General features: G+C 42.1%; 1 protein-coding gene across 5 annotated transcripts in view; it reads right to left on the bottom strand.

The window, feature by feature from the left end:
• The window catches only part of TUBGCP4 (tubulin gamma complex associated protein 4), a 34,766-nt gene extending 17,973 nt beyond the window's left edge, over positions 1-16,793 (bottom strand). For 3 of the 5 annotated variants that reach the window (XM_043921902.1, XM_043921903.1, XM_043921905.1), the window contains exons 1-7: positions 16,497-16,793; positions 11,284-11,412; positions 7,383-7,505; positions 6,943-6,996; positions 6,466-6,522; positions 3,588-3,667; positions 1,742-1,943 (exon numbers count right to left, since the gene is read on the bottom strand). In XM_043921902.1, coding sequence (XP_043777837.1) covers positions 1,742-1,943; positions 3,588-3,667; positions 6,466-6,522; positions 6,943-6,996; positions 7,383-7,505; positions 11,284-11,412; positions 16,497-16,574 — 723 coding nt within the window. In that variant the 5' untranslated portion in view covers positions 16,575-16,793. Of the gene's footprint in view, positions 1-1,741; positions 1,944-3,587; positions 3,668-6,465; positions 6,523-6,942; positions 6,997-7,382; positions 7,546-11,283; positions 11,414-16,496 lie in introns of those variants that run through there. The other 2 variants (XM_043921904.1, XM_043921906.1) reach the window with 2 other exon arrangements.
• Positions 16,794-16,865: the final 72 nt, after the last annotated feature.

The following is a 16,865-nucleotide window of genomic DNA, read 5'->3' as shown; positions in this document are numbered from 1 at the left end:
AAGAACAGGGAAACATACACTTCACAGAACCTCTGAAGCCACCTGTGGACCTCAGATTAGAAACTTTCATATGCTGATAACTCCTACAACTTTATCTTTAAGCCAGACTGTTCTCATCAGCTCCAGGCTCAGCCCACTGGTCATTTCCTACGAGTATCTCAGTGTGTCGAGAGTTAGACCCATCTTCTCCCCTGCCCTCTCCCATCGGCAATCCACATTCCTTATCATCACCACTCACCTATCACTAAAGGCAGGGACTTGGGCATCATCCCTGATGCTTCCCTCTGGACCCTTAGCCAATCAATCACCACAGCCTGCCTGTTCCACCTCCTAAGTATCGCTGAAGTCTCTTTCTTCTTCAGCATATTTACTGTTCCCATCCTTGGTGCAGGCCACCGTTATTTTTCAGCTAATGTCCCCAACAGACTTCACCGATGGCCCAAACAGTAAAGAATCTGCTTGCAATGCGGGAGACGCTGGAGACTTGGGTTTGGTCCCTGGGTCGGGAAGCTCCCCTGGAGAAGGAACTGGCAACCCACTCCAGTATTCTTGCCTGGAGAATCCCATGGACAGAGAAGCCTTGCAGGCTACAGTCCATGGGGGTCAAAAAGAGTAGGACATGTCTGAAGCAACTAAGCATATATAATGTCCCAAACATTCTCCTAACTATTGTACTTGCTGCTAATCTTAATTTTTTAAAAAATGTTTTCCCGCAGTTTCTACAGTGATCTATCATGAAGTCTAATGTAACATACAGAGGTGTGTTAACCTGTTGCCTAAAATTCTTCGTGGTTCCCAGCTCTTTTCAGGCTCAAGTCAGAATTCCATCCCATCATTTACAAGGGCTTTCATGATCTTATCTCTGTTCATCTCAAAAGCTTCACTGGCTGCCACTTCCCACATCCCCTCCAACTGTCCCTTACAGTCTATATTTCAGTCTTTATTTACTTGACTATCTCAACTGAATTACGAATGGTTCCCCAAACGATCCATGTCCTTCATGGCCTCTGTACTCTACATAGTCCTTCCCTCTGCCTGGAATTTTTTTTTTTGGCCATGTGGCATATGGGATCGAAGTTCCCATCAAACCTCCGCCCCCTGCATTGGAAGTTCAGTCTTAACAACTGAACCACCAGAGAAGTCGCTCTCCCAAACTCTTTGCACTTAAGACATATATTCCACTCTAGTTACTCTACGTCCATGTTCCCAGAATACCCACACTCGCTCATCCAGAGCACTTAGTATAGTGTAATATGTCTTCCACTAACTGTAAGCTCTTTAAGGACAGGGACTACTACATTTTATTTGTTTATGCAGTTGTGGCACCTGGGACAGTTGTGCCGGGCATATAATAGGCATTCAATAAAATGTAACAGGATAAATGAATGGATAAGAACAACACAGGACTTTGGGGAGCTTAATCAAAACTAATCTGCAATGTAAAAGCTCTGGGTACCAACAAGACTACCTAAAGGGACAAGACTTATTATTAGTCTCCTCAATGCATATGCCAGGAAAAGGGGAAACAAAAGGAATCTCACAAATGTATTTTCTACTTTAGAGTCTCACACTGTTAGGCATTAAGTTCAAGTATTAAGCTAAGCCAACTGTCTACATCTACAGAATTTATGGAACGTGCCCAGGCCATGATGAGCTGGGGGTAAGTCCCCGGAAGGTCATCTAGCTGTCGACTTGTCCAGCTTCTGGCAGGAGCAGGCTAGGCTTCTTGCTGGGCTCTCACCAAGTCCTGGAGCTCCCTCAGCTGTTTTCCTGTCAGTCCCCCAATGCCCAGGTCCTCCTCATCCTCTTCTGGCTGGGCGCTGACGTTCCCGGAAGATGGACCCTGTTTGATAAAGAACTCTTCGTGCTGATCCAAGAGGAGTCCATGTAACATCCAGGCTGACAGCTGCTTATACATGACCCCATGACACACGGCCAGGATCCTGAGTGGAGAGGACAGCAACAGCCTTAGAAGTTCATGTAGAGGACAACAGCCAGATGGCGTGCTTTAAACTGCTACAGGATAAACAGAGGCCTGAGAGTTTGGTCAGTCAGAAGGGAAAGGACCAATTAAGGTAAAAATAATGTGCTAGTTTAACTTCAACCTCTGTGGATGAACTAAGCAGTTAAATTTCCACAGGCGTAGCCTATATCCTGACGTCTGAAATGCTCACTAAGGGTTCTGATCGTCTTTTAGAAGAGGCACATTTTCTTCCCTCGAGTAAAATAAGTTTCAAAATGGATGATTCCTATTAAAATTAAATGGACTTATAGAAGTCTCTTGGAGAGGCAATGGCACCACACTCCAGTACTCTTGCCTGGAAAATCCCATGGACAGAGGAGCCTGGTAGCCTGCAGTCAATGGGGTCTGGAAGAGTTGGACACGACTGAACGACTTCACTTTCACTTTTCACTTTCATGCATTGGAGAAGGAAATGGCAACCCACTCCAGTGTTCTTGCCTGGAGAATCCTAGGGATGGGGGAGCCTGGTGGGCTGCCATCTATGGGGTTGCACAGGGTCGGACACAACTGAAGTGACTTAGCAGCATAGGAGTCTCTTTTTGGCTAACAGTATTAAGTAAGTTTTTACTTTTGTTGGAATCACATAAGGAGAGTAGATCCAGTATGTGAGAGGTAGATATACCTGAAAAAGTATTATCCTACAAAATGCAGAAAAGGTTGTTGGAGAATGGGATAGTCACACAGTCTCAAGGGATCACACTTCAGAAAACATATCAATGACAAAGCGGAAATTGTTCCTCTAAAACAGACCTGGTGGAAAACACGTAAACCTAGTGATGAGGCTTTACACCAGTAATGGGACAGAGTTGCTTTGTGTGCATTCTGATACGCTGTAACAGGAAATAATACAGCCTCCGTAGTATCCTTGCCAAAAATGTTCAATCTGAATCTACTCATGAGGAAATAATCAGAAAAATCCAGACTGTGTAACATTCTACAGGAAGCCTTTGATCACATTCCACATTTATTTAATAGTTGCAGTCATAAGATACATAAAATTTTGTATCCTTTTTTCAGTTAGTATTATAAACATATTTTTACATGTTGTTTCAGAATTTGTAATTTTAATTCTTTATAGTCTATCAAGTGAATATATCTTTATTCAGCATTCTATTGCTGGTATTTCTTAATGTAGCAGACAACATTGCAATGAATAATGATTGTGTATATGGTTATTTTCTTCTTTTGGATAATTTTGTTAGAGTAAAATTTTTAAGAGGATTATAAAGCTACTCAAAACACACATGTTTAGACACAGCTAAGCATCATCTGGAATAGTTAATGGGAATTCTCTAAGGATAATAAGATCCAAAATTGAAGGGCTGCCTCAAGGTCACCTAGGCAGCTACATCCCAGCCTGGACACTCAACACCGTGGAATCCCCTTTCTGTGGTTTCTGAGTCACCGTAAGGTTTACACGGGCTCCTGTACTCACGGGCTTTTGCATCCTGGTCATAACCTTCCCCAGAGAGGAACCCGAGATAACCTGGAAACAGAACTTGGGCCAAGTCGGGTCACTTAACCACCCACTCCCCGCTCCCTGCCCCAGTGAAGCATGACTTACTTTTCCAGTGCACTGCGAACAGGAGGCAAGCCTCCACAGCTGTGTCTGTATACTGCTTCCAGGATCTGACAGCCGTGAATCTGTGGAAAATACAGCCTTGTCAAGCTGAATTCCATTTTAATAGTTCATATAACACAATCTCATATTCTATACTCAATCCAGAGGGCAAAATCCACGAAGAGTGAGGATAAACTCCTAAGATCTATGCACAGTTCCAATTCTGACTCCAATTCCAGTGTGTATGGGTGGGGTGGGGGGGGGTGGTCCCCCACACCACCAAGCAACTCTGTGACACCAGCTGGGGGTCCTACAACCTAACTCAATCCCTGGGTTCCCCTAACTTGCTAGAGCAGCTCACAGAACTCAGGAAACCCATTTATCCACTAGATTATCAATTTATTAGGAAGAATACGCCAGGATACGAATCAACACCCAGATGAAAGGATGCACACAGCGAGGTCCCGAGCAAACGAGCTTCACAGGGCACGGCGGCACACAGAGGCACTCTGGTTCACCAACCTGGAAGCTCTCCAAACGCCATCCTCTCGGGTTTTTATGGAGCCTCCCCGGCTCTCTGCCCTCTGCCCGCTTTTCTCGCCAAAGGTCCAGTGGGAAACGTGGGACTGCGAGTTCTAACCTTCCAATCACAGGGCTGGTTCCCCTGGCAACCAGCCCATATTTCGGTGTTTTCCCAAAATCACCTGATTAACAAGCTCAGGTGTGGTAAACAGGGGTTTGTTATGCATAGCAAGATGCCTTTATTGCTCTTATTACTTAGGAAATCCTGAGTTTTAGGAGCTCTGCGCCAGAAATGGGACAAAGACCAAATCTGTTTTTCTTATTATAAATCACAACATCACAACAGTTGTTCTTAAGTATGGACCCTCCACCTCCCTGTCCTTCCCCAGCCCGCACCATCCCCAGCAGCATCTGCATCACCTGGAAACTTTTAAGAGCTACAAATTCTTGGACCTCGTTCCAGACCTACTGAATCAGGATCTCTGGCGTGGGGCCCAGCCATCTGCTTTTAACAATCAGCTCCAGGTGATTCTAATGCACAGTGAAGTTTGAGAACTACTGCACTAAGGAAACCAGAATCATTTCGAAATTCCAAGAAAAGAGGTAAAGAAAGCTCTTTACTTCAGATTAAGGCCTAATTCAGACTACTTATAAGGTATACACTTTTCTAAAAACCTGGTTCCTCTCTCAATGTCCTTTTGCCTTTATTTTTTTAAAACCGCTTTACTGAGGTATACTTTATATACCAAAAAATTCACCTAAGTGTACTTTCAACAATTTTTAGTAAATTTACAGCATTGTGCAACTGTCAACATGACCCAGGTTTGTAACATTTCCATCACTCTAGAAGGACCCCGGTGTGTCTGTGGACACTCACCTGTTCTCACCCACAGCCTCATTTACTTAGAGCCTTAGCACTCAGCTTCCTACCACCTCCCGGGCAGGAAGGAAGCTTCACCCATCTGCAATCCCCCTACTCGTTTTCCACTCTCCTTCCTGTGGCCAATGGGAGCTCAGAGTCAACTGAGACGTGCAGCCGTGCCTGGACTCTTACGCTAACCCCACTTACCTAGAAGGTCCCCTCCAGTTTTGGGAGACAGTTTAGAGAGTAGCTAACAGCACAGTCTGGACTCAGACAGCCCTGGGTTTATATCCTAGCTGTACCATTGACTACTTTCTGTAGGACCCTGAGGGGCTTCCCCGGTGGTGCAGTGGTGAAGAATCTGACTGCCGACGGAGGAAAAGTAAAGAGACGCAGGTTTAATCCCTGGGTTGGGAAGATCCCCTGGAGGAGGAAATGGCAGCCTATATAGTGTTCTTGCCTGGGAAATTTCACAGACAGAGGAGGCTGGCGGGCTACAGTCCATGGGATTGCAAAGAATTGGACATGAATGAGCAACTGAGCATGCATGCATGCATGCATATGTGACCTGAATTACATTCCTTAACCTATTTGATTCCTTAGGAGATTGACCTTGATAATATATGTGAAGCACTTCGCACAGTGTCTGGTATACAACAAGTGCGCAATAAAAGCTTGATGTTATTTGGTGAGGGCAACCAGCTTTGCGGGGTCAGAGAGCACCGGCCCCACTGACTTTGCTGCCACGGAACAAATGCAGCAGAGTAGGTTTCTAGATGTATACAGCAAAAAAAAAAAAAAAAAAAAAAAGAAGTAGCAATCTGGCAAACTGACTAGTTAACTAGTTATATTCAAGGCACAAATATACCAGCTTAAAAACAGGAATAAACTAAACATATTTAATCTATTTGTCCTTTCTGATCCAATTATGAACCAGCAGATTCTTCTAATGTAAAAATCTCAAAGCATCTCAGAATTATTAATCCTACTCAGAAAAGACATTCTCTGGACACTAGAGACCCTCTTCTCAATGCATATGATAAAAACTTGTGATAAGAGGCATATTTAACTAATGAACAGCTAGCTGGGTTTCACCCAATGACTTAACAATGCTCAGAAAGCTGCCAGCACCCTAATAATAAACTATTACCTTCTTTCTAAGGATTAATTTTCTGCTTCTCAAGATCCATATCCAAAAGTTCTGAATCCTTAGTGTAAAAAACTCTCACCTTCAAGTATCCATAGCTTTATCCTCTTACCCAGCGGCACTCTTGGGGACATCTGTTACCGTTTCCCCCAGCTTTTGGACCAGGAGATGCTTAAGGGCAGGGTCATAACTTATTTTTGCTTTGCTGATACTTAGCATGATACCCAAGCAGATAATAAATGAATAAATAAAAACTACTGAAAACTAGGGTCTTCAAAAATGAATGTAAAGGAAAATGAATTATGATTATGTCCTTGGTGCTTACCCCAGCAAAAGGAAAAAGTACTCACCTTTTGACTTTTAATTTGTTCTACTACAACCATCACAGAGGGGAAAAGGAGCTGGAACTACAAAGTAGAGAATGATTAGGATGGTATATATTCAAGCACAAGGAAAAAAAAATTAACTCAGGAAATGTCTTTGTTTCTAACCAGTCCCATTTATCATAAAGATGGCAACACCACAGAACAGCCAAGATCCTAAGGCAATCTGACATGGGGGTTGGCTGTAGATAGAAAGAGAATGGCAGATACAAGCAGTTTCCATGTCTGATGCGTATATTTGTTAATACTGAGACCAATGTAGAGCATTAACATCAGAGAGTAAGTTTTCATTAAATGTGGAACTCTTCAAACAGCTCTGATCTAGGAAAACATATGAAATAACAAATGCTGGGCTCTGAAACCAGAAGGAAAAAAGTTCTCAAAAATAATATCCTGAGTTAGAGTATTCCAATGATATCAACAGATTCCAAAGCATTTTGTTACCTGATCTAAGGAGTAATTGACATGTGATATGGAGAGATGGGGGTCAGCCAGGAACTGCAACAAAAAACACGGTGATTAGGGCTCCATATACAGTATCTTGAGTCTATTTCATCTGTGAAAACTAGAAGGGAATCTGAGAGTAGGCTTAGGGTTCATTTTAGGGTACTGAGAATTGATCATTTACAGAAGATAATTAATTCTGATTTTCTGATGATAACAAAACCAAAGCTAGGGCTCTTCGAAACTCACTCAGGAACCTCGGCCGTGATCCACCTGCCACTCTGACCATGGCTTGGGCAGTCACAGAGAACAAACTTGCCCTCTAGCCATGCAGAAAATGGCTCATTCTTCTCTACCTGACCATATCAGAGGACATTTCAGATCAGGAACATGCCCTTATCTGCAGTCCCAGAGGTGTGGCTTCCCATGTCTCTTCTCACCTCTTGTTCCAAATCAAGTAGTGCTTGGCGATAAGGCTGCAAAACTGAATCCAGCCCCGTGCAGAAGGCCCTGAGGTAGATTCCATGTGACCCACCTTGGCCCTGCTGAGATGGATGGTGATCCTGAAATCAACAAAGAGAAGTCAGCTTTTCAGCTCACAGCCTGAAACCGGAGGAAGACATTATCCTCTATTAATGGCATTATTTTTGCTTAAATAATTTCCAATCAAAATAGTGTTTCCATGAGAGGAAAATCTTACTGAACAGACAGATTTTGAGTCCTGACCTTTCAAAAATGTGATAATGTTTTAATTTCCAAGTGGCTCAGATTTTACAAACTGGGTATTCTTCCACACTGTCACTAGATTTTTTTCAACAACTCAGTTCTAACCTTGTTACTTCTGGCTTAAATCCCTTTGGTGGCTTCCTCTTACCCAAGAATAATATCTAAACTCCTCTATATAGCATACAGTGACTTCTGTATTCTGGTCCTTACCCTCTCTCCAAAATTATTTCACTGCTTTCAACTTTACATCCTCATTTCCAAATTAATCAACAGTTCCCCGAATGTGCCCTATTTCTTTCTCGCACCTCCATGAATCTGAGTGTGTTCTGCTTATAACTGTGTGTTCGTGCTTGTGACAAACACCTACTCTTCCTGCGGGACCCAACTCAAACATCTTTTCCCTGCAAAGCCCTTTCTAACTCTCCCCAGAGCATCAATCGCTCCCCTCTGTTGCTTTTATAGCATCTCTATTTAGTGCTGGAATTGAACTTTTGATTATTTGTTCCCTCACTAGACCAACAGCTTCATGAAGCAAGGGCTCACACTTTATCCATCTTTGCATTTCATTTCCTAGCACAGTTCTTTGAAGAGAGGGTAACTATTTACTGAATAAATAAAATGACCTTGGAGAAGGAAATGGCAACCCACTCCAGTATTCTTGCCTGGAGAATCCTATGGACGGAGGAGCCAGGTGGGCTACAGTCCATGGGGTCGCAAAGAGTCGGATACGACTTCACTTTCACTTTCAACCCTCAGCTGAGAAGACTTTCAGCTCTTGTGTTTGCTATTGATTGTTTTCTTGAGTTCTCAAAGACTTGTGACCATATTTTTTTTTAAGTTGCCTGTTTTCTAATTACATCGCTTTACACACACACAAAAAAAATAAATAAATAAAATGACCTCAGTCCTCCTCCTAACAACCCTTCTCCTGTCTCGCATGACAATTCATTAAAAACACGAATCTGATAGCCAACACGGGAAGTTAAAAGAAGCTCACCAAGAGGCTATTTACAAATATGGTTTGTCTTTCAAGAAAGCTGCAGTTTTTCTATAAAAGCATTCTTCTTTTCTACATGGGGGAACTGCAGCTAACAGCTGACTTGAGGCCATGATGACTAGCCTTTCTGGGTGGTCGGGCTCTGGTGGCAGTAGATACCATAGGACGATTAAGCAAAAAATGTGGTCGGAAGCTTGGGCTCAGGGGTTACAAGGCACAGTGTAGCCAGAGGATGCCACAAAGGATACTAGCAAATTCCTGGAGATAAATGTTCACAGCTATAATAAGAACATGGGAATAGGGTGAAACAGACTGGCTTACAGCCAGGCAGTTTTTTTTTTTTGTTTTTTTGATCTTGTATCATTCCAGAGAACTGAATGTCTTCATTTATCACAAAATGAAAGAGAAATTGCTTTTTATTTTTCAATAAATAAATAAATAAATAAGAGGTACTACAAATAGCTTTAGGAATTAGAAAAGTAGGAATTCACATATAAGATCCACGTAGTCACGTGAATACAGAAGAGGTTAGGTTTTCTTAAAGTGATATATTGTTGTTGTTAGTCACTAAGTCACGTCTGACTCTTTTGCGATCCCATGGATTGTAGCCTGCAAGGCTCCTCTGTCCATGGGATTTCCCAGGTCAAGAATACTGAAGCAGGCTGCCATTTCCTCTCTAGGGGATCTTTCCAACCCAAGGATGGAATCCACATCTCCTGCATTGTTAGTTGAGTTCAATCGCTCAGTCGTGTCCAACTCTTTGCGACCCCATGAACTGCAACATGCCAGGCCTCCCTGTCCAACACCAACTCCCAGAGTTTACTCAAACTCATGCCCATCGAGTTGGTGATGCCTTCCAACCATCTCATCCTCTGTCATCCCCTCCTTCTCCCGCCTTCAGTCTCTCCTAGCATCAGGGTCTTTTCCAACGAGTCAGTTCTTCACATCAGGTGGCCAAAATATTGGAGTTTCAGCTTCAGCATCAGTCCTTCCAGTGAATATTGAGGACTGATTTCCTTTAGGATGGACTGCTTGGACCTCCTTGCTGTCCAAGGAACTCTCAAGAGTTTTCTCCAACACCATAGGTCAAAAGCATCAATTCTTTGGTGCTCAGTATTCTTTATAGTCCAACTCTCATATCCATACGTGACTACTGGAAAAACCAAAGCTTTGACTAGATGGACCTTTGTTGGCAGAGTAATGTCTCTGCTTTTTAATATGCTACCTAGCTTGGTCATAACTTTTCTTCCAAGGAGCAAGCGTCTTTTAATTTCATGGCTGCAGTCACCATCTGCAGTGATTTTGGAGCCCCCAAAATAAAGTCTGTCACTGTTTCAATTGTTTCCCCATCTATTTACCATGAAGTGATGGGACCAGATGCCATGATCTTAGTTTTCTGAATGCTGAGTTTTAAACTAAATTTTTCACTCTCCTGCATCATAGGTGGATTGTGTATTGCTGAGCCACCACAGAAACCCCAAAGTTACAAACACTTAAAATTAGAGCCCTTTTCATCTATATCAGGATATACATAGGTTTCAAATTTGATCATTGTGTACTTATTATGTTTTCATAGCAAACTAGCATTGATTAGATTCTGAATTCAAGTTTAGCTTATGTACTTTCTCTGCAACAAAATCTCTTTGACAGAACCAGAATCCCTGTCCCAGAAATGAACGTTTATAAGGCATTATCCTCCAACATCTTTGCCCCATAGAAAACCACCAAGGGCCTGACAAGTGCTTACAGAAGGGGCAGGTGGTGCTGACTGCCTTTGTTTCAGAAAAGCACCCTTCCTTTCCCCATTCTAGAAGAGAAGCCTTGCTCTTTGACCAGAATTCATCTTTCTACTGGGAAACAGTCATCACTGAATCAGTCACACAACACAGCCATCTTTTTACTTCCCACTGACAGAACTGCAGGCTGTTAAAAATAAAAGAGAACTTTAAAACTTCTCTTAAAAATCATTTGTGGGTCTGTGGTACACCAGGCACTTCACATGAACTCCCTTTTTAATCCCCACAAGCCTATGAGATAGGGACCATCTATCATCCCCATTTTATTGGTGAGGAAACCGAGCCTCAGGTTGCTGCCGAGCAGTCTACAGGCAGTAAGGGATGGACAGGACATGAATCTTTGGCTTCTACACTATAAAGCACTGACTTCCAATTCACATCAGTGAACAATATTTATTAAGTTTCACCACATGCCAAGAACCTTCTCCAGTTTAACTTTATTTACACATGAAAAAAATGAAGCCTGAAGATTTGAATTGCCGGCCTCAATGTGACTAAGGTAGCTAGAAGCAGAGCAACAAAGGAAATGATGCCTTGTGTTTTCACCTCTGGAATTGGAACTCTGATCCAATTCAAACTGATTTAATTTAGGTTCCTAAAACTTGGGCGAAGCATACTTTCTCAATCTGCCTAAATTGGTCCCCACGTATATTTTCCCCTTGTTGGAGGTAGAGTCACCTTGCCCTTCACGTGATAATTCCAGGGGTGAGACATTCATTACTTCTTAACACTCATGTCACATGAGTTACCAGTGGAATCACTGAAAGTCTGACTTAGCCGCTGCCCGCGGGAGGTGTCCATTCTCGGAGAACAGAAACCTACCTGCTGCTGCACATGGCCCGTGTACTGTTCTATGAACTCGGTGAAGCGAATGTAGTCCGTGCCCAGCCGGCAGAGTCGATTCAAGACACTGGTTTCACTGGGATGAAGAAACGGGAAGTCCTGTGACACCTGGAGGAGAAGAATAATGCTAAGAACACTGATGCCTGCTAGTCACTGCTCGCTACAACTGCTGCCTCCCTTTGCAAGATGCCTATTTAAGATCGATAAGTTCTGGATAATAAAAAAATTTTCAAGTCACTACAAAGACCTTATTCCCTAGCCCTAGCCTAATTAGTCACTTATTGAAATGGGTGGTAATGCATGGTAAAGAATTTGAACAATACAAAATGGTGTACATTAAAAATAAGTCAACCTTCTCAGAGGCAGCCACTATCACCTATTTCTTTTTTTGCTAATTGAAGTATAAATGTTATATTGGTTTCAGATGTACAATGTAGTGACTCAGTATTTTTAAAGATTACACACTGTACAAAGTTATTACAAAAGACTGACTATATTCCTGTGCTGAACATTACAAGCCCGTGACTTATCTATAATTGGTAGTTTGTACTTAATACCCTTCACCTATTTCATCCCTCACCCTACCCCTCTTCCTTCTGGAAATGGCCATTTGTTCTCTGTATCTACACCATCCGTTTCTGTCTTGATATGTTTGTTTGTTCATTTTGTTTTCTATATTCCATATGTAAGTGACTTCATACAGTATTTGTCTTTGCCTGATTCCACTAAGCATAATACCCCCCAGGCCCATCCACATTGTCACAAACGGCAAGATTTCATTCTTTTTCATGGCTGAGCATATTACCTATTTCTTATGAAATCTTTCTTCCTGGGATGATCTATAAGGCTATATGGGGTTTTTGACCTGGTTGCAACAAAGTCTCTTGAGCAATATTGCTCTAAATTGGATCTGCACACTCCAGAGGTTTCTCAAACATACTCATAGGATTTACAAATTCTATATGAAATTTTAAATTTTGTTTTCATTTCAGTAAAATGTAAAGCTTAAAAGAACAAAAAAAAGTAAAGTTAATGTAGCATATTATAATCTGTAAGAGCACCTTAAAACTGGACATATAATTTACTGTCCACATTTTCATTCAATTTTAAAATTTTTAAATTAAATTTTTAATTTAAACCATGGCCAAATGATAACTTAGTATGGTATATAAAGATTTCACAGCAGTTCAAGCAGAAAAATAGTAGTGAGAGAATATATTCATTCAGTCAACTTACAAAGAAATTCATGGCAAAATATGCACAGAAGTGATCATTTCAGCCATTATCCAGTGTACAGTTTGGTGGCATTAATTGCATTCACCCTGTTGGGCAGCCCTCACCACCATCATCTCCAGAACTTTCATCTTTCCAGACGAAAACTCTGTACCTATAACTCTCCATTGTTCCTTAACCCACAGACCCTGCCAAGTACCCTTCTGATTCTGTCTCTATGAACTGGACTGCTTTACAATATTGATTCTTTTGTGACTGGCTTATTTCACTTAGCATAGTGTCTTCAAGGTTCATCCATGTTGTACCACATGTTAGAATATCTCTCCTTTTTAAGCTGGAATAATATTCCACTGTGGGCTTCCCAGTGGCTCAGTGTTAAAGGATCTGCCTGCCAATGCTGAGATGCAGGTTCCATCCCTGGGTTGGGAAGATCCCCTGGAGGAGGAAATGGCAACCCACTCCAGTATTCTTACCTGGGAAATCCCATGGATAGGGGAGCCTGGCAGGCTACAATCCATGCAGTCACCAAAGAGTTAGACACAACTCAGACTAAATAACAACAACAATATTCCACTGATATGTGTTGTATTTTGTTTAATCACTTCCTTTGTCTATGGACAAACTGCTTCTACCTTTGGGCTACTGTGAATAATGCTGCTATGAACATGGTGTACAAATACCTATCAGAGTCTCTGCTTTCACGTCTTTTGGTTATATACCTAGGAATAAAACTGCTGGATCATTTGGTAATTCTCTGTTTAATTTCTGGGGGAGTCGCCATATCTTTTTCCCCAGGGACTGCACCACTTTACATTTCCACCAGCAATGCACAAGGTTCTAATTTCTCTACATCCCCACCAACTCTTGTTATTTTCTGGGTTTTTTTGGTAATAACCATCCTAAAGGGTATAAAGTGATATCTCATTGTGCATTTTCCTAAAGAATCATGCTATTGATCATCTTTTTGTTTACTGGCCACTGAATATCTTCTTTGGAGAATCAACTGAATTTTAGTGACCACCTACTTATCCCAGGCACTGTGCTAACTTTCCATAAATAAAGAGCAAAGTCAGATATATTTACTACTCACAAGGAACTCAGAATATTTCATATTCATATTGTATTGTATTTTGTGGAAGCCATTTTTACATAATAGTAAATGTAATAAATAGGCAAAAAAGAATTCTTCCGTCACTGATTCCACAATAATTTGATTAGAGTCCATTTAAAGTAGACTTAATGACACAATGTTAACCCTATCTTCAAGTTAATAACTTTTAAGAGGTAGCATGACATAGTGCTTAAGAACCTGGTCTCTGGAGTCAGAATGCTTGGGTTTGAATCCCTGAGTTGCCTCTTACTTCCTTGAAATCTTAGGCAAGCAATACCCCTCTCTGCCTCATCTTTCATACCTATAAAGTAGAGATAATAATTCTAAGGATTAAATATGTAAATCACATGTGCCAAGCACACAGCCAAGTGCTCAATACATGTCAGCAATTTTTTATTATTAGGACAGCTCTATTCAGTTTTTAAGTGACATTACTATTAAAATTGGCATTTTCACAGTGTTGCAGGAATTTTAGAAAAGTTCAAGGTCTGGGTTATTCTGAAACAGCAAACGATACCTTAAAGTTATTGGTACTATTTAGTATAACCTACTTATATGAACAGTTACTGAAGTCAAAATAGAAAATAGCCAGATCTGCAGCAAGATCAGTCTACTATTAAACTCAAGTGTTGACAATTTAGGTTTAGCAAAACAAAAGTATATGCTGCTTTAGCTCAATGGTTCTCAACTGGGGCAATTTTGCTCCCAAGGGACAGGGTAATGTCTGGAGGTATTTTTGGTTGCCAGGGGTCCTGCTGGCATCTAGTGAGCAGTGATCACAGATGCTGCTGAACACCCTATAATGCGCAGGACAGTCCCCACAACAAAGAATTATCCAGTCCAAAATGTCAATAGTGCCAACACTGAGAAGCTGCATGAGATTGTCAATGTGAATTTATCAATTTGACAGCATTATTTACTTTGTAAAGATAATTGGGTTTACAGTTGTTCAAGAGCAATATGCTTGAGTTTATACTTAGCTTAATGTGTGTACATATTCTATATTACAATAAAATTATTTTTATCAACACAGAACATTCATGACAATTTTACCCTTTATCCAAATGTGAAAAACACTGTTCTGAAGAAAGTATGCAATAATTGCTGGTTTGGGTAAACTTTTTTCTTTCACAAGTACCTTTTTTTTTTTTTAATTAAAAAAATTTATTTGGCTGTGCTGCATCTTAGTTTTGACATGCAAACTCTTAGTTGTGGCATGTGGGATATAGTTCCCTGACCATGGATTGAACCCAGGCTCCCTGCATTGGGAGCTTGGAGTTTAGCCACTGGGCCATCAGGGAAATTCCTCACAAATATCTTAATAGCTACTATGTGGCAGAAATTGTTAGGTGCTTCTGCAACATCTATGAAGACCACTGTGGCCTTTGATCCCATGGGCAACCTATGTGACAGAAAGACTATATATGTAGGTAACAACAATAAATCATATGAGCTATGATGTCCTCTAAGAGAAATAAGTTGCTGTGATGGAAAATAATGGCATTAGAAGTATACTTAAAGAGGTGGTTAGAGAAAGTTTTTCTTAGACGGTAACTTTAAAACTGAGAACTTAAAGAGGGAAATATCCAACTGAGACTTTTTATAAGAAAAGAAGGAAAAAAAAATGAAAAAAGAAAAAAAGGAAGGCAGCTATTGTTCCCATATTCTTCATAGTCAAGCGCACACAATTACTTTCTGAGTCTTTTCCTCCGACATGCCTGGCATTGTGCTAGTTTTACAGGTGCAAAGAAATAATAAAAGACGAATCTGTTTGATTTATAAGTTGTAAAAACCAAGAATATAATTCTTCTGCTCCTCCACAGCTTATACTACCAATTCTCATACAAACAGGCATGGCTTTGTGATCAGACAGAGCTAGTTTCAAATCTTGCTTTTTTAAGACCAGCCACCATAAAGTCCTCTGAGCTTCAGTTTGCTCTTTTGTAAACTAGGGCCAACACTACTTAAGTTACTAAGTTATGGAAATGATTAGATAATATTACTGGAAGCAGAAGCAGAAAGAGTGGTTCAAATACTGAAGTCAGACAGACTGGGTTCAAGATCCTAAACTTATTAATCTCTATGTGATCCCTGACACGGGAATTAATCTCTGATATGGAGATAGGTGGTTGTGAAGATCAAAGCATACAGGTAAACCATATAGTATATACATAGCCACCTTGAATATCCCTGGATACATGAAAGGCCTCCCCCGTTCCAAATCTCTTAGTGCAGAAATTTTCCCGGCAAGGAGTAATAAGGAAAACACTCACTTTTTCATTCAACAAAACTGGCTGAATCCTTATTGTAAAGTGAAAGTGAAGTCTCTCAGTCGTGTCCGACTCTTTGCGACCCCGTGGACTGCAGCCTACCAGTCTCCATCCACGGGATTCTCCAGGCAAGAATACTGGAGTGGGTTGCCATTTCCTTCTCCATATTGTATATTAGGCACTGTGTATTTGGTCTAACTTTCAAAACTCAGTTTAAAACGTTGTGCAAGCATGAAGATGGGAGAAAGGGCCTCTCTCATTTTTACATCAGTTCTCCAGCAACTCTCGCCCAGACACTTCAACATTAGTCCTGGTCCGGGATTCCCTCCTCCCGTTAAGGCAGAGCCAATAGGGGTCTACCCTCCGCTTTCCGCTTAGGCCCAACCCTCTCCAGGTGTCTAAACCATCCTTAACCCCTTAGGGCACAGCCCTCAGGTTACCAGTCCGGGGATACGCTCCCCACGCCTCGGTCCTTGCCAGCCCCGCCTTCTTGCTCCCTCAGACTCCTCCTCCCAAGCGCTGGCTCGGGTCCACCCATTCCGAGCTCGCTAGTTCCCGCGCTCTGAGCCGGACAGTACCTGGAGGCCACTCCGCTTGTTCCAGGTGAAAATGGACCCTGGGTACCCGCTCAGAGCCAAGAGCAGTTCGTGGATCATTCTCACGGCGCACCTCGAATCCCTATATCCGTCGCACCCTCCTCCAGAGCCTTAGCTGGCGACCAAGTAGGCGAGCGCTCCCTTCTCTACGCGCGCACAGTCTCCGGGACGCACCGTTCCTCCTGTCCCGCCGAGACAACTGCAGGGGAGACGGGACGGGAAGCAGTCGGCGCGCCGCGTCGCGGAAGTGCGCCGCGCTCAGCCGGGCCCACTCGCCGGCTGCAGCGGGTGCCCCGCAAGAGTCGCGGGAGCTGCCCTTGCGCATGCGCCTTTGGCTTCCGAGTCACCCAC

Source organism: Cervus elaphus, chromosome 13 (assembly GCF_910594005.1).
Source record: "Cervus elaphus chromosome 13, mCerEla1.1, whole genome shotgun sequence".
Classification (NCBI taxonomy): domain Eukaryota; kingdom Metazoa; phylum Chordata; class Mammalia; order Artiodactyla; family Cervidae; genus Cervus; species Cervus elaphus.
This window is presented reverse-complemented; position numbering and strand designations above follow the sequence as displayed.